The sequence below is a fragment of a genome, unplaced genomic scaffold (genome assembly GCF_019419815.1).
Source record: "Pyrus x bretschneideri cultivar Hongxiangsu unplaced genomic scaffold, Pyrus_bretschneideri_v1 Contig26, whole genome shotgun sequence".
NCBI lineage: Eukaryota > Viridiplantae > Streptophyta > Magnoliopsida > Rosales > Rosaceae > Pyrus > Pyrus x bretschneideri.
This window is the reverse complement of record NW_025999568.1, coordinates 5,962,266-5,980,469: the sequence shown is the minus strand read 5'-3', so window position 1 is coordinate 5,980,469 and position 18,204 is coordinate 5,962,266. Positions and strand designations below refer to the sequence as shown.

The 18,204-nt window shown below is 35.6% G+C and overlaps 3 protein-coding genes across 4 annotated transcripts; 1 reads left to right on the top strand and 2 right to left on the bottom strand.

The window, feature by feature from the left end:
- The first annotated feature begins 278 nt into the window (after positions 1–278).
- On the top strand, positions 279–1,687 carry LOC103961513 (transcription factor MYB114). Its single transcript, XM_048587111.1, has 3 exons — positions 279–648; positions 768–897; positions 1,150–1,687. The coding sequence occupies exons 1-3, from the start codon at positions 471–473 to the stop codon at positions 1,505–1,507; spliced, it is 666 nt and encodes a 221-aa protein (XP_048443068.1). The 5' UTR covers positions 279–470; the 3' UTR covers positions 1,508–1,687.
- Positions 1,688–6,201: 4,514 nt separating this feature from the next.
- On the bottom strand, positions 6,202–8,412 carry LOC103961514 (ubiquitin-like protein ATG12). Of its 2 annotated transcripts, none has more exons than XM_009374064.2 (6): positions 8,161–8,412; positions 7,948–8,006; positions 7,114–7,182; positions 6,956–7,018; positions 6,646–6,749; positions 6,202–6,438 (listed from the first exon to the last, which is right to left on the bottom strand). In XM_009374064.2, the coding sequence occupies exons 1-5, from the start codon at positions 8,195–8,197 to the stop codon at positions 6,690–6,692; spliced, it is 288 nt and encodes a 95-aa protein (XP_009372339.1). In that variant the 5' UTR covers positions 8,198–8,412; the 3' UTR covers positions 6,202–6,438; positions 6,646–6,689. The 2 variants fall into 2 exon arrangements, with proteins under 2 accessions (XP_009372339.1, XP_009372338.1); XM_009374063.3 differs by having other exon boundaries at positions 6,650–6,749; positions 8,161–8,410.
- A 2,369-nt stretch (positions 8,413–10,781) lies between these two features.
- Positions 10,782–12,815, bottom strand: LOC103961516 (transcription factor MYB1). Its single transcript, XM_009374067.3, has 3 exons — positions 12,387–12,815; positions 12,066–12,195; positions 10,782–11,724 (listed from the first exon to the last, which is right to left on the bottom strand). Exons 1-3 carry the CDS (start codon positions 12,520–12,522, stop codon positions 11,130–11,132), a joined length of 861 nt encoding a protein of 286 aa, XP_009372342.1. The 5' UTR covers positions 12,523–12,815; the 3' UTR covers positions 10,782–11,129.
- Positions 12,816–18,204: the final 5,389 nt, after the last annotated feature.

The window sequence follows — 18,204 nt, the reverse complement described above, 5'->3', positions numbered from 1 at the left end:
TAATATTAATTGAAAAAAAGTTTATAAAGTCTTATTAGCATTTCTCTACTGTACTTACCCTTTTCACCTCAAATTCTACTTTTTTTTTTTTTCTCGCTACCTTTTTGCGCACTAAGTAAATTAATCATATCAAACACTTTTTTATTTGGCAGCCTTTGGAGTATTAGTATGTGCAATGTAGCATCAACCTTTATAGCTCTCTTGTTGCTCAATCATCAAATTCCATGATCAAAATATCACGTCTCTTTTTTTTCAACCTGAGAGAGATTGAGAGAGAGAGAGAGAGAGATTATAAGACAGAGAGAGAGAGAGAGAGAGAGACAGAGAGAGAGAGAGAGAGAGAGTGAGAGACTCATAAGTGGTAGTTGGGTTCTTCTCTTCCATCAAGAAGGTTAGATGATAGAAACCCAAAATAGCATCCTCTCTCCCAAAGCCTCACACAATCTCTTTCTATCTCTCTGAGTGGCTCAATGGCTCCCGTGACAAAAGACTCCATTAATAGACGAAAAGTGAAGGGAGGTGAAGCCATGAAAAACACAAAAAGGGAAGTCAACAAGGGAGCATGGACCGCAGAAGAAGATCAGAAACTGGCTGAGGTTATTGAAATACATGGTGCAAAAAGGTGGAAGACAATTGCATCTAAAGCAGGTGTGTGTATATATATATATCATATATACTTAACATGAAATTAACCAGGTACTCGACCACATTACACTTATTGAATAATGATCAAGAGCTTAAAAGTGTCTTAATTTTGATTGATGCAGGCCTCAATAGGTGTGGTAAAAGTTGCAGGCTAAGATGGTTGAACTATCTCAGACCAAACATCAAGAGAGGCAACATATCTGAGCAAGAAGAGGACTTGATCGTTAGGCTTCACAAACTTCTTGGAAATAGGTATCCATTGATTTCATACGATAATTAGCATCAAAATTTTAAAGTACATAAATAGTGTCTGAGGGATTAGGGGGTATTCAATTGGGGTCTAGGATCCCTCTAATCGCTCAGAGCAGGAGGTAGACTGCTGTGACGGTTCGATGACTTGGCCCTGATATATAAATTTTGCCCGCCTTATCCTATAGCCGTTGCCTATGTAAGATTTACTTACAAAATTGATCATTCTCTTGTGGGTTTTTAATTTCTTATTAGGTGGTCTTTGATTGCCGGGCGATTGCCGGGTCGAACAGATAATGAAATAAAAAACTACTGGAATTCTCATTTGAGCAAGAGAATGAACCAGAAGGAAAAGCAAAATGGAGCCAATTTAACAAGACAAATGATCTCCATAGATCATCAGAAGGATCGTGTACAAATGAAAGAAGATTCGTCATCGGAAGAGGGTGCTACTAGTACTAGTACTACAAGTGCTGCATCTAAAGGAGGTGATCAAAACTCCAACATTAATATTGATGTGGATGATTTCTTTGATTTCTCCAATGAGGGGCCTTTGAATTTGGAGTGGGTGAGCAAGTTCCTTGGACAAGATGATGGCAGATGGTTTAACTGACCAATAGTGCAGTTTCATGCTAATTACTCAGGGTTGTATGTCAAAATTTCACCGTCTGTCAGCTATTTTTCCCTTTTCTTTTTTACAAGGTTACATATATATTTGATGACTCTCTAATGGAGTTCATGACGGTGCGCTGAAACTATTGTACATCAATATAAACTTGGATGAGTTTAGTTCTGCCCTTTCTTCTACACACACACACACACACACACACACACACACACATATATATACTTGGCAAATATATACAATATTTCCGGTAATTAAATAATAGTCGACAATATGAATTAGTTTATCAATTCTGTATTTGGTTCAATTTTATTTTATATTTATTTGTATAAAGACGATCACACAATGAGAGCTTGTATAAAGAAAAACGAATGAAAAAAAAAAAAAGGATGGTTTACATTGTGTAGTGGTGTGAGCACTCATCCAAATGTAGAATTACTCTCTTATCATGTGGACGTAAAAATTTCCAAATTTCATCCGCATACCAACATGAGGTAGAAGAAAGGAGAATGGTCTTCGCAAACTCATTTCCTTTTTCTAAATTTTCGTCCCCCGACAAAGACCGAGGACAAACATACAGGATTCTCTCTCTCTCTCTCTCTCTCTTTCTCTCTCTCTCTGTCCATATATAATATATACACGCAGATGTAAAATATTTGTACAGTGGAAAACAGTGAACCTGCAGGCAAAATAATGAAGTTGAAAGATAGCATTTGAAAGATGATGAACAGAAGCCTAATCACTGCATGGCTTGTCATGTAGTTCCCAGTTGGTCAGAGAGATTCTTTTTTAATAGTGGAAGATTTAAAATAGTTTTAACGAGAAATCACGGTATTATTTATTTTAATAAAAAATTATATTTTTATATTAAAAAATCAATCACGATACTATTTATTTTACCTTTTATTTTATTTTAACTGTTAAAATTCAATATTTTCAAATTATTTTCATTAATTTTCCTAAGATTTAAAGCAAAGATGGCGAAGAGTAACGAAAAAGGAGAAATTGAGTTTGTTCATATTATATTGTGGACAATTGTTAGTGCATAAATCTGTGATATACGATAAGACAAAAGGTTGCATCTCTGCATGCTTTTTAAAATTTACCATTTGCTTGCCAGACATTCCTGGGACAAATCTTTAACTTGTTCCACAATTATTTGTTCTTTTTTATTCATCAGAAAATTGCAACCATGAGATGTTAATTAACATGAAAAAACAGTGTGTTTTGCTATGTGTTTACCGATCTAAATTAAGTTGACACAAGTCATGGACAAAAACTACTGGTGAAGTCGTGATTCATGCTTATATTTACTAATAAGGCGAAGACTAATTAGAGACTACAAAATTTTATTATATTAGTCTATATACTAGTGTTAAAGACACCAAAACAAACTTGAATATCCAAATAACAATATCTCATTTGTATTATGGAGAAGTGTTAGTCATCAGTTGAGCGTCATTCAAGAGCTGAAATGCTCCACATGCCCACGACATACGATAACATTCTCATTGTTTATATTTGAATTTAAATCCTCTAGATATTTTGGTCAACAAGCCCCTAGTTTCAAGTTTCATTACAATACAGGTTTGTGGTATTTTCCTTTGGTCAGTGATTAGTGATTACCTTATAGATGTTCATATCATATCCTCTATTCGTTGATGTTGAAAGTCATTGACAATGGGATGACTTATGTATGAGTATATATAATTTGGACACCATGCAATCAAAGTTTATTCATGAACTCGAGCTTCAACTATGGTGAGAACAACTTGTATGACATAGGTTTACTGTCACAATGACATTTCGTACCAATACCATAAGGACATGTAGAAAAAAGCTAGCACATGTCATGTATTATTAGCACGGAACATCACGTGATGGTAAACCCATGCCATACAAGTCCTTCTCCCCGGAAACGCTAAAAGAGATGTGGTCCTTCGAGCCTGAATACTTGTTCACGTTGCATCCATATATAGGTCCACAAATTGTTGGCCAGACAAGCAGTACACCCACACATTTGCTTATTATACCTTTCACAGATATAATATCAGTTCCTATAAAGTCGATTTGTCTGTTCTGTCACACATAAATTCATATTAATTATTTGTAAGTATGAATATGCATAGTGATAACTTCTCCACAAGTGCATTAGAAATTTCAATCTATATATCTAAAAACTTAGAAAATTATCTTATTTTCTAGTGTATGGTATGCACCAAATGAATGAAGGATTAGACGTGTAACCAATGATGCAATAAGCAAAGATCCAACGGCCAAAAATTTTAGTATGTTGCATACACTAGTGAATACTAGAATAAAAAATCCAAACTCTCCTTCATCGAACACATAATATCAAACACAAGAATAAACGCTTTTAATCATTTAATCTCATGTCATCTTTTGCCAAAGGGAAGGCCAAACCTTCCGGTCAATTTCTTAGAACTTGTATTGCACTGATTTTTTAGCCACTGCTCAATTTAGTTTGAAATTCAGAGACCAAGTAATTCGTCTATCCCAAACCAAAGGAAAAATACAAAATTTCCATCAACTCTTAGGAACATTGCCATTAAGCCCCTGCTATGCAGAAATCTCTCTAAATATCTTTCTCCCACTTGTATGATGTATCCGTTAACTGGTTGGACGTCGATCTCAAAATGTCCAAATTATCACTAATAGTAAAAAGAGGTAGCAACATTATTTTTAAACCGAAAAGTCAAATTGATGTGGCGTGACATGGATTGACAACCCTCACTCTTACTGTCAAAATTGATAGTAGCTGCAAAACATTTTTTAATTTATTATTGAATACATTTAATTATTATATATATTTTTAAAATATTTATTATAATATATTAATGTATAAAATAATAGTTTAATTTGACATATAAAGATATCAAAGTGTCACATAAATTGTCAAATTTAAAATTTATATAAAATTTGATATTTTTTTTGAAAATGCTCTACATCCCTTCTATCTTCGTAACATTTTCCTTTTACTTAATTTTTTTAGGCTTTTTTGACAACTGGAAAGCATTAGAGGATCTATAAAAGACTCAATTTTTTTGGAGCATCCTTAAAGGATTTAACAAATTTTTTCACTAAAAATCCTTTGCATACACATTTGGCACCTTTATGCTATTTTAAAAATTATTAACTCAACTCACTTTTCAACCAACTCTCTAAATTTCATCCCACTTTAAAATATTCATATCTTAACTTTATCTTATCTTATGAGACCCCAAATTTTATTTTCATTGTATTTATTAAACAATACTTTTGAATAAAATACATTGTGAATCCCAATTTGCTAACTTGAAGAAGTAGTAACTTATCCTTTTAGAGATGTTTTTAAACTAGCAAGTGAATATTGTAATTAAAAACCATTTAACTTACTCAAATTAGCTTTTTATCTCCAACAACATTATCTGTTAGCAAACTTTGATTATATATTTTTTTTCTTTCCAAACGATACAAACTTTAATTAAATTTCAATCGAAACGTTTACATTAGAAGTTAGAGTGTTGAACAACCACTCTGGTTCAAACTCATTCCAATTAGGCTAAATAGCCAAAATGATCCTTGAGATATGCATAACACATCACTTTGGTCTCTGAGATTGAAAATCAATAAAAGTGGTCCCTGAGATTATCGATCATCCATCATTTTGGTCATTTCGTTAAAAACTCTTTGGTAAGTTTCAAAGTTTCGCAACTCAATCGTTTTTTAACCAAATTCGACCCATAATATATCAAAATGAATATAGGAAAGTGTAGAACAAGATTATACCTATTTGAAGCCCAATGGTTGCCGAAAATGGCAGAAAAATAGCCTCAAACTTGACTGGTCCGTGAAAAAACTGGAAAACTCGTCAGAAACTAGGTAAACTTTAAACGTTCATAACTTCTTCAATACTAAACAAAATCGAGTGATTCAAAAACGAAAATCATACTTCTCGATTAGAAGAAGAGAAAGGTACCTTTCTTGACGGCTAATTAATCGTAGTTTGGTCGGAAAATGGCTCGAAAGTGACTAACAATTTTCGAGTTAGCCACTTTCGAGCCGTTTTCCGACCAAACCACAAGGAGTTAGCCATCAAGAAAGGTACCATTCTCTTTGTCTCGTCGAGAAGTATGATTTTTGTTTTTAAATCACTCAATTTTGTTTAGTATTGAAGAAGTAATGAACGTTTAAAGTTTACCCAGTTTCCGGCAAGTTTTCCAGTTTTTCTGCGGACCAATCATCTTTAAGGATATTTTCTGGCCATCTCTAGCAACCATTGGGCTTCCAAATAGGTATAATCTTGTTCAATACCTTCCTATTTTCATTTTAATATATTATGGATCGAATTTGATTAAGAAAAAATTGAGTTACAAAACCAAAATGATGGATGATGAACAATCTCAGGGACCATTTCTATTGATTTTCAATCTCAAGGACCAAAGTGATGTGTTATGCATATCTCAGAGACCACTTTAGCTATTTGGCCTTCCAATTATGAAGGCAATTCAAACCCAATCCACTTATTTTCTAAAACAACCTTCTCTCTTATTTTATTCCGGATCGACTCTTGAATTGAAGATGAAATTTATGAGTTTGACTCTTTAAAATAGAGTTCTGGTTGTTTTACAGCATCACTCGAGGATGCTCTTAGATCGACAAAATCACTTTCGAATATGGAATAAAGGTAAATTTGATGAATAATAACATTACGAATCCAGTTTTGACATTACATCTTGGATTTTGATGGAGAAGTAACAAAAGTTACATCCCTACCAATAGAAAATCATAGCATATATACAAAAAGAAAATGTTTTGAACTATGGTCTTTTCTACTGTATCTCCACCTGCTCAGAAGTTTCAGTTGACGAAAACTCACGTTCCCTCTGCTTGTGCAGAATGAAATCTTTTGTGTTCACCTGAACAAGCAGTGCTCATATAAGTCAGTGATCAAAGAACACTCAAAAGATCATTATCTTTTGGGAGAGGAAGAGAAGTGATTGTTCAGGCTAATTTGGTATTGTATTTTGAGGACATATCTAATAATATCGAGATAAAGAAAATACTTACTAAGAAAAAAAATACAGAAAAGTAATTCCAAACTGATGCGTAAAGTGCTTACTTACTTACATTAAGAATAGTTATATGTGCGCCAGCCCGAACCTGAGTGTCAGCCCCATGCCATGGAGCAAGCATAGTTAACCACCAGTTTACCATCAAAACCAAAATTCTGCAATGTTGATAAAGACAAGTTAGTAGAATCCTGCATTTATCCTAAACAGGTTGAGCATAACACGTCACTAGAATCTCAACCACACTTAACAAATGATGCAATTTGTCACTTCCCTCCACCAAAAGATTTTGGAGCTGATAAACTGAACTACACAACTTTAAAAATCAAGTTATAATAATATTTCTTCAGTTATACAAACTTACATTATACAGATCAATCACCAATTCGTCTGGGTTCGGCGAGAATGCACTGTTTACATATACAAACTGCAAAACCAGGAAGATGAGAATAGGACACCAAAACTTGTTGACTACTACTACAATTATCTAAAGATACAATGATGAGATCATTTATCATTTACCAAGGTCTCCTTGTGAAGTTGCCTTCGTAGAAACTCAATCACTTTAGCAAACTTGTCAGTTCCAAGAATCTATCCATTGAGGAGAACTGAGTTTTATATCCCATTACAAAAATAACAAAACAGAAAAAAAAAAAAAAAAAAAATTTCAAGTACCAGTGGCACAAGATTTCTAGAAGAGGTAAAAAGCAGCTGTTTGAATTTAGATGTCCCGACATAATATCTATTGTTTCTTTTAATCCATTGCAGAGACGACTCAAGACAGATGAAAATGCATCAACTCCCATCATTAAGCATCATTCAAGATATATTCCATTATACTACAAACTTTCATTCAATACGGTATGCAAAATTAATCCTTTCCTGTCATTGTACCGATATGGCTAAAACTTACTCTTTTATCACATTCACATGCCTGAGGCTATTAAGTATGGCTAGAGATCTATGAATTAACCAGAATTCTAGCATGTCTCAATATATAGAAAGAACTACCAGATTGGTAATCAAGCAAGAGCAACAAACATAAAACCAGCGACCAAAAAAGTAAAATTAAAAGAAGCAGGGCTCAAACGTAGTGCTTGAAATCTAAAATTTCGTAGAAAGTAAAGGGTTAATTTCACTTTCAACATCCCATATGGAGATCATACCAAATCAGATTTCTACATCGAAGCTCATATAAATCAGCAGTGCAAATACATATGCCCTAAACAAATTTAAAGAATTTCAACAATGTTATTGAAACAAAAAATCTTCATCATAAACCATGATAAAATAAAGTGGAATACAATTTCAAGATTCATGAACACTACTGTAAGTCTGTGACCACAAAAGGCATACCTTGAATTTGGTTTGCTTGAGTATAGGAGCATCACCAGTAGCTCTCAGATGAACAACCACTGCACAAAATTATAAACCCAGAAAATAAAAACACCATCGATCAAAGAACAGAAAACCCAAAATCTAAACCGATCAAAACAATTTAAAAGGATTTAAAACCCCAATTAATCATTGAGAATTAATGGGTTTTCGTAAGAAATCCAAAAGTCTCACCTTTTTTAACAGCACCCGGAGACTCCGTGGTAGCCATTGCAGACGATCTCCGATCGAACGCCTCAAATATATGGTAATTGAGTTTAATTCAATTGAACTTTGTCAAAAGAATCGGAATTTCAATTCGAATTGGAATTTCAATTTGATTCTGTTGGGGACCGGAATTTGGGAAATGGGTTTCAAAGAGGCTTTCCTAGAACCGATACAGTTAGTCCTATTGGATTTGGAGCTTCGTCGACTCGGCCCGATCTGTTTAAGTTTGGTTCATTGGCTTGGACTCATTAATTAATTATAATATTCTGACAATAAATAAATAATTACTGTATTTTAATATCGGTACGTTAGTAGCAATGTTTGAAATTTCTTCGATATGATTGATATTTTCGTAGAAATGTCTGAAAATTCAGAAAAAGATATGAAGAGGAGGGTGAAATCTAAATTCACTACGTATCGGAAAAACTCTTAAATTTTTGCTAAATTCCACAAATTTCGTCGATATTTCTAACATGTTAATTAAATATCGGAAAAACTCTTATATTTCATCTAAACTAGTGTTTGACATTTTTTAAATTTTCATTTTAAATATCAATCATTCCGACAAAAGCAACTGTTGGGGAACTTTTAGGTCGATGTGGATTTGACTTTTGAGAACGTCCTCTTATCTCCCTTGGTTCGGTTTCATACCAAGTCCCAGAATATCTCAAAGGAGTTAGTTTGTCTTAGGAAATATCCCGGTTAGATAAATGCCTCGAAGATAGCATGATTAAGTAATTAATGGCTTGCTCAAGTGAGGCATGATGTGGAAGTTAGAAGTTCATCAGTTTAGCATGTTGAGAGAGAGAGAGAGAGAGAGAGAGAGAGAGAGAGAGAGAGAGAGAGAGAGAGAAAGTTGGCATAGTTGCACAACATTCTTGGCTGGATGATTTGGACTTTCCTAGAGCGATAACAAGGCTTATGATGGTTGGAATTTTTAGTGGAAGGTTGTGGGGGAAATACTAAGGTTGCATGGATGATGATTCTTGAGGCTTAAAGGATGTTTCTGGTCTAATGGGGTTCTCTGGATATGTTTCTTAGGTGGTATTTCTCGGTTGTGTCTTTATTCTCCCTTTCGTTGCTTAATGGCTCATCCCCTCCTTTTGTACGTGAATGGTTCTTCTTTAGGCTTCAAGGGGATCTCCTTTGTGGCTTGGTCTTCCCCTTCCTTTCTCCCTAGCTTTCATACTATTTCTCTTTTGTTGTAAGTTATCTGTACTGTTAAAACCTGCATTTTGCTTCTTCCGGAGGCACGGCTTTCTCGGGTCAGCCTTTCGCAGGTGCTACTTTAGGCAACACACCTCATAGTTTTCGCTCATTGATTGTCTATGCAAGCAAGGAGGGGAAAGCATTAAATGCCTGACTTGCTGACCTTAGAGTGCATTTAATGTTGGAATCTAGTTTAATCCTAACTAAGAGGTTGGCTTGCTAGGGAAAGAGGCAAACTAGGCTAGTTATCTCTCAAACTTACCCACATGGAATACAAAGGTTATGTGCTTGGACTTTTTGGCTCCCAAACAACCCAAAGTCTTCCACAATCTTGACTCCACATAGGTTCAATGAACTTCCGTAACCATCCCCACCACAATTCACTTGACAAGCCCCGGGCATGTGACTTCGGCTTATCATAGCATGAATAGTGATTAGAGTGATAAATAGGCATGGTGTAATCCGGTCTAATTACAGTAGCATAGCATGTTCGTAAATATATTTCTTCCGCAATCCCGCACATTTGTATATATTTGGGTTTGAATAGAGAATTGCATAACAATTGGGCTTCAAGGCTTGGTTGAGCTTGCGTGTGACATTTTTCGGCTGCAACATTAGCCCCCTTGATTATTTGGTTGTGATAGACCTTGAGCGGGCTAAATAATCAAACTTAGGCCCAAAAGATTTTTGAACGTGTACAATTCCTTTATTTTTTTATTTTTAATTTTTTATGTAATATATTTGAACGAACAATTTTTTTTAGTTGTATATATTTAGTTTCAATTGTACAATATAATTTTTTAATCTTCGTATTTAATATTTTTTTATATGCAATTATTTTTTTAATTGATTAATGAAGCACCAAAAAAAAAAAAAAATATATATATATATATATTTAATATCATGCTAACCTGCCCGACGGAATTGCTGTTGCTTAAAATCTTTTTAACCGATAGAAAGTTCGTCGGATTATCTCGCTATATTATTTTAATATAAAATGATGACCAGTTACAGTTCGTCGTTTCAAATCACCTCTGTTGCATAATGTTTGTCCTACACGACGAACGCATTCGTCGGGTAAGTATTAACCTAGCCGACGAAAGTGAATGTCCGTCGAGTAAAATTCTGTGCGACGATCTTGACCCTACAAAACTTAATTGACGATACTCCGTCATCAAAATATTTTACAGACAAAGTTTTTTCGTCTTGTAATATATTTTTTTTTTCTATAGTGACAATTATTTTTCGCTATTATGGTAAAGCACCATACGTATAATATGTATATCGTCATTGTGGTAAAACACCATATGTATAATAGGTATAAAATTGTTAGTCTTACGTTAATGAAATGGAAGGAGAAGAAGATGTGACAACTTGAATCAATTAAAACTGGCCGATTTCATTCATTGATTTTATTGCAACGAAGAACTACATACAGTAGAGAGAGAGAATTCTGAGGAATTATTTTTTAACACGGCAGAATATCCTCTTACTGTAGATCACCATAAAATATAGTAGCTAGACTTCTCAATGATCAGAAACTTGGGCCGTTGTTCCCATTGACTACCAGATAATCAAAGTCAACATCATCATCGTCACACGTACACAAACATGGACACAATAATTACAAGTATTTTTCTCATAATTAATAGGGAATTATGCATATAATAAGCTAATTAGGGTTTTGAAGGTTGAACTAAGATATATTATTTGATTAATGATCTGTATTAATTATCTACGAGCCAGCAGTCCAATTCAGATTCAATGATAGGAGCCATAGATGATCGGAGATCTGGGCCATGCAACTTATTACTCGTGTCTTCAGTGGTAGCAGCAGCAGCAGCTTTACCAGCTCCCTCATTGTTATAGAGCACAGAGAAATCGACATTAAGAAAATCGGATAGAAAATTCTCGTCCATCTTAAAATCCACCAAAAACTCACACGAATTATTGTTTTCATCGTCCAAAAATGACATTGGCAACAAAGGTTCATCAATCCCCACCATCGGATTATTCATCGCCTGGTCTAGTATTGGTGCTGCATTGACCACTTGTTTAGTACTGTGACCAAACTTTTGGGACTCATGGGGCAAGACCACTTTTGTGCACCTTGATGCTTTGGTTCTGACCACTTTGGTGCATGAAATATTTGTACAAGGTTTAGGTGACAGCGTAGGTTTTGGTTTTTCTTGGGTTGGCCTACGATTTCCATCAGAACATAAGCGACCTTCAACTTGAATTCTCTTTCCAATTGTAGTGTTCCAATAATTCTTGATTTCATTGTCTGTTCGGCCTGGAAGCCTTCCAGCTATCAGAGACCATCTGTACAGATAAGATAATTTTTTAAAATTTTATAATATAAGGGCAGTGGATCCGAAGTTCCCGAAGTAGAGCACCTAACTCAAAATGAGACGGCAAAAATAAAAAACCTCAACACATTATGTTATTTCACGTTGAGACATTTCAACTGAAAGTCAAAGTTTAGTAAATTCTCGTTGACGGTCAAAATTTAAATTCGCATATTCCAGACTAATACAAAGAAAAAACTCGCACAATTTTTGTTAACAATTATAAAGCCGGGCCCCTCCCACCCACACCCCCACCACAAAAAAAACAACAAAACACTAAAAAAAAAAAAAAAAAAAAAAAACACACCAAACTACCTGTTGCCCAGGAGCTTGTGAAGCCTGATGATGAGCTCTTCTTCATCACGAGTGATGTTTCCTCTCTTGATGTCAGGTCTTAGGTAGTTCAACCATCGCAGCCTGCAACTTTTGCCACATCTCCTGAGCCCTGAAAAACACATATACGAAATGTCTTTACGTGATCTACATTTTCTTTTGAAACATATACAGGGAATGAACAACTGTTTGTCACAATTATATGTTTCAATTGAGCAAATTTTGCTATACTGGAACGAGACCCCTAGTAAGAAAGGGTTCATGTGTGACACACACGCAGATATATGTATGGGTGTATCTCACCTGCTCTTTTGGGAAGGTTTCTCCATTTCCCTTCACCATGATTTCTGATATATTCAGTCAGTACTTTGTCTTCCATAGCTGTCCATGCTCCTCTATTCAACCCCTCATCCTTTGAACAACAAGGACTCCTTCCCATCTATAAGCCGCCCCTATAGAATTAAGGAACCCTAAAATCTCTGTCTCTCTCTCTCTGGCTCTCCAGTGGCAATATTAATGACCGAGCGTGGAAGACTCAATATATATGTATATGTATATGTATATATACTGAGGCATGCATAATTTTTTTTTGGGAGGGGAACTGATTCACAATATCATTAAGGGCAGTTGGATCTTAAAATATTCCGACGCGTAAAGAAAAAGAAGGGTCATGATTCAAGTGTGTAGGTTGCATGTGATTTAGGGGACCTTGTTTTTGCCTAACATTTTTGCTGGTATTAAAAAATATTATAATATTTATATAGTACAAGATAAGTAAAGATATTAAATTGTGCATACGCTCAATTATTATGTATGCCTGCATTTCTGTAATTATATGAGTGGTGATCATGATACCTTTCCATCCGCATTTCATTTTCCTACAGCTGAAAGGTTACCGACAAATAATAAAAAATAAAAAAAATAAAATAAGCATATATAAATTCGATTGACCTGAATGCCTCTCATGGGCTGCTTAATGGTAGCTAACTTTCTCACTCGCCCTTGAAAGTTCGTTGAAAAAGAAACAAAAAACATTCATCTGCTCCCCAACATGTGCGGAACATCCTTATTCATGTGTGCGTTGGTGTTGAATTGGGAAGCATAGCATTGGGCTGTTCTGGGAATCCCTTTAATGCGGAGTGGCCGCATCTCCATTTGTTTCACTGTGTAAATGACCGCCATTCTCAACCACAAAATTTGACCACATCATGTATGACATCATTGAGGGCATGTGAAGCTCATGAAATTTGACGGTCATTTGAAAAAGATAACTTATGTTTTTTGTGATTGGTTGCGTTTTCAAATTGATACAATAAATTCTTGTTAAACGTGTGATCCGGTTTTTTAAACTGTATCATTGAATTTTAAAAGTTATCCAAAGTTTTTATTGAGAACTTGAACGAAAAATTTCCGGTACTGTTCATTTTAACGAAAAATCACATTTTTACACTAAAAAGTCAATCATGTTACTTTTCAATTTACCCTTTATTTTGTCTTTATTGTTAAAACTCAAAGTTTTCAAGCCTTTTTCATTAGTTTTCCTTCCTCCCCCCTGAGGGGCGCATTGGTGTGTTTGTGATGCAGCGGATAATATAGGAAAAATGGAACAAATTTTAGAACATAATAAAAGAGAGCTGCTAGACCCACCCTGTTATTTTATTTCTCCACCCACGTTATATTTACATCCACTATAAAAGTTTAAAAATTAAAATATTATTTTCCCACTCACTATTATTCCTAAAATGACCCTTAATATATATATATATATATATATATATATATATATATATATAGGGAAGTGCTATTGGCACTCCAAAAATCTTATTATACACTCCTCACAGTGTATTTTTCTTTCCAAATATAGAAAGTTAGGAGTCTAGAATGAGAATTTTGGAGTTCTAATAACAATTCCCTATATGTATATATAATTAGAGATAAACTTTTCTCTTAAAAAAAGAAAATAAACAAATAATATTACTCTCTTCTAAAAGCCTGAAAAAAAAACTGAGGTCTTCTAATCTTCAGCTTGATGTACACGTTTGGTCAGGATTGAAAATGGAGAAGCTTATTCAAGTAAACCATCTCTCAAGCTTGAACCCCTGGGGTTTTTTTTGCAAGGAACGCATGTATGTGACAAAAGAGTGAATTGACAAAAATGCCCTAGAGGCTAGATCATTGACTTTAGTTGACCGTCATTTAGCAACACGTGCAAGTTACTATTTTACCTTACCGTATTCATGAAGTACTCGACGGTACGAACGCGTAGGCGTAAGCATAATCAAAGTTGGGGCTACGATGAAGATTTTACGGAACTACAAATCCCAAAAGTACTTTTGTAAAGATTACTATTTATTATTTTATATATTTCTTATAATTATTATATTATTATTTTAACATTATTTTGTTATTACATTATTATTTAATATTAGTTGAGGGAGAGGGACGAAGAGAGAAGGAAAGAAGAAAAGAAAAGGAGGGAGAATTCTGGCAGAGAATGGAGAGAGATTCGGCCAAGGGGAAGAGGAGAGAGGAAGAATGCGGCCAATGATAAAAGTGGAAAGGAGGAGAAAGGAGGGGAGGGGAGGAGAGGGACATCGGATCCCTTGCCTAGTTTTCTTCTTCAACTCGACCCATCGGGATTCATGGAATCCGGTGACTTTCTCATCGTTCTTCCGGAAAATCAAGGTAAACCACTACCTAGAAACAATTCCCTAGCCTTCCCTCGTCCATTTCCACCAAAAATGAGAAGGAATTTGGTTTTAATTTGGTGGAAAACTCCCCTACGGGATTCACGGTTGTCGGCAGCAATTCCGCCTTTTTCCATCTATAACCACCCTTGTTTAACTCTCCTGGAGGCCTGGATCAAAGCCCAAACAAGTTTGAGGGGCAGCAAAGCTACGATTTCGATGAATTGAGGAACACCCAAATTCTAGGGTTCCGGCCGGTTCGTGGCGATTTGAAGCTTTTCCCGGCCAAATTGGACTTGGCCACAAGTATAAAACTTTCTCTACTCGTTGAGATCTTCATTCTTGTAAAATTTGAGAATTTTTAAAAATAGTTGAATTTTCTGGCCAGTCGTGGCAGCCGACCGTCATGTGCGGCGCGCGTGGGCCAAGGCACCACCAGACCTTCTTAGACTAAATTTGATACCCCATTTCCATATGTAAAGTCTAATTAACAAAATTCCATCATTTAAACCTCATTCCATTAAGGTGCGGCGCGCGTGGGCCAAGGCACCACCAGACCTTCTTAGACTAAATTTGATACCCCATTTCCATATGTAAAGTCTAATTAACAAAATTCCATCATTTAAACCTCATTCCATTAAGGTCCGCCACTTGAATAGTGTAGCAAACGACGATCCGACCGTTAGATCATTACCAAACTTTAATACGTAATATTTAAGGATATTAGGAGCTAACAGATCGGGAATCTGAAGTACGGATCTTCTTGGATGGGTTTTCTAAGTTTGTAAATCTAAACGTTGGCTGCCACTTAATTTTAGTGATTGGTGGAGATTCGACCGTTGGATCGTTCCGAAACTTTAGGATGGTCTCTAGAAGGTTATTGAAACTCTTAGGAAGTTATGGATCGGAAATCCAAAGTGCGGATGTTCCAATTCGAGTTACGTAGGGTTGTGGACCCTATTGTCGACCTTTGACCAACAGTTGACTTTTGGTCAATGGGTTACAAATAATTCTAGAATGTCCTAGGGGATGTGTTTTATGTAAGTTACGTGTTCTATCAATAAGAATTCTGAGACATGATTTGATATTTATTCTAGGTGACGATCGTTCGTGACGCCTATATTCATGCTAGAGAGTTGTAGCGCGAACTTCAAGTGAGTGGATTTTTCCTTTTTATAGTATGTGTGTGTGTGTGTGTGTGTGTGTATATATATATATATATATATGATTGATAGTTTCCATTTATGCATTTGAAAAAGAATTTCTTACGTATGGCTGGATTAGACTAAAGTTTACAAGAATTAGCAAAATTACGGAATTTATGAAATATGCAACATCCTACGGGATGCACAGGTATGTTTATAATCTTTGATGCCATAATTATACCTATAGCTATGAATGTTAGTATGTTGATAAGAACTATCGAATCACTATGGCATGACTATATTTGTGTTATCTGCTCATCGTTTGCTGCACCTGGTGTTAGTGCTTGCCCAAGGCCAGGGCCAGTCTTTCATGTGTATGTTCACATCTGCATCACACGCTCGCCTTGGATCCAAGTAGGTGCCAGTCCTGTCATACAGGTTGCAATAGGCAACTCCGACTCGTATGTGATCGCAAATAACGTCAGTCTTCACATGATTGTAGCACTAGAGCGTATATTATGATTACACCCAGTCTCGTTCATGTCAAAATACGTCTGCATGAACTCGTGTGTCAGCAAGTATCGATAAGCACCCATTAAGATATTTTGCTTATGTGAGATTTTCTGATTATGGATGTCATGCCTTATTTACGAGATATTGTGCCGTAATGAATTCTTGAGATTTTGCAAGCTACGGTAAGTATTTTCTTACTATGCGTAGTATGTATATTTTGAAAACTATACTGGTTTTACAGTGAGGGGTTAATATGTTATAGAAAAGGTTTTTATAAAGATTTGTTTCTACGCCTACTCACCTTGTTTTTCGCCTCTCTAGGTTTTAGTAGCTAAGATTTCGTGTTGATAAGGATCTTTGGCAAATCTTGGTATTGGGATTACCTTCGTTGGTACGATTATCATCCTACCTTACTGTACTTTACTATGCCCTGACATCACGTGTGAAATGGGTTCATTCCCGTTCACAAGCGCACTCTTAAAATTAGGCACTTTTAGGTTTAAATTTATATACATTTTCCATGTCACTACACTTTATAGCTTCGTCACCTTCCAGGTGTCGGCTAGCACAACTCGATTCGGAGTCCAAATGGGTATTTCGGGTTGGGGTGTGTCAGTTTGGTATTAGAGCATAAGTTTGGGTAGTATTGCGTTCATCACCCGCATGATGTAAGCATTCTCGATTCTTGAGCCTAAATGTTGATTTTTGCCACCTCGTCGAATCACGAAAAGTGTTTTAGCTTTTCTTAAGTTTTGGGTTTCGTAGATAACTTATTGACCTTTTAGAAGAACATTTTGGTGACTGCATCTAGATTTAGACAATGAACCTTCCTGCCAAGGAAAATTCCAACTTGAAGACGAGTTTGTGGCCCAGAAACAGAGCTAATGTGTTGGTAATTGAGTACCACCGAAGACTTTACCATCCGTCAGTCATCATTACCAACCTTTTCGAGATAAGAAACCAAAAGTAGTTTTGATTCCTTGGCAGTACCCGTTAGCATACCATTTATTAGAATTTCTACGAAGTTTACTTCGTCAAGATTCCAGAAATGTCTTAAGCGACAAGTTGGTGCTAAAGTGGTAGCACTCGATGGAAAAACATCTGGGAGACAGTGGTCCCCGATAACACTAATCTTTTCAAACGCATTAAGGATCATTCTAGATCTTTGGGAGGAAAATTCTACTTTGTTGAATCCCATTTCGAAGTAGATATTTTTAGTAATTTCCATTCATAACCTAGGAACATTTCAACCAATACTGGTTCCAAGGCTTCTTTTGGTGCTATACTCGTCATTTTGACGAGCATAGACATAGGTGTACGAGCTGTTATACCTACGATTAATAGAAATCCCCGAAATAGTAAGTATTTTCCCTATAATTAATGAAACCACCTCACCGAACCAGTTCCTTACCAATCGTCCAAAACCATCCACTTGAGCGGGCTCTAACTTGTAATCACCTTACAGTGGCGCTACTAATTGATGATACTGTCTGATATCCAGGAATTATCAACCAGTATTTAGGCGGTATGATTTTTGATACCGGACACATGCTAGTATCTGGGAGTGATTCCCTAGAATTAATTTTAAAAGAGTGAATTGACGAAAATGTCCGAGAGGCGACATCATTGACTTTAGTTGACTGTCATTTAGTGACGCATGCAAGTAACTATTTTACCTTACCGTATTCACGAAGTACTCAACAGTATAAACGCATAGACGTAAGCAGAATCGAAGTTGGGGCTACGATGAAGATTTTACGGAACTACAAATCTGAA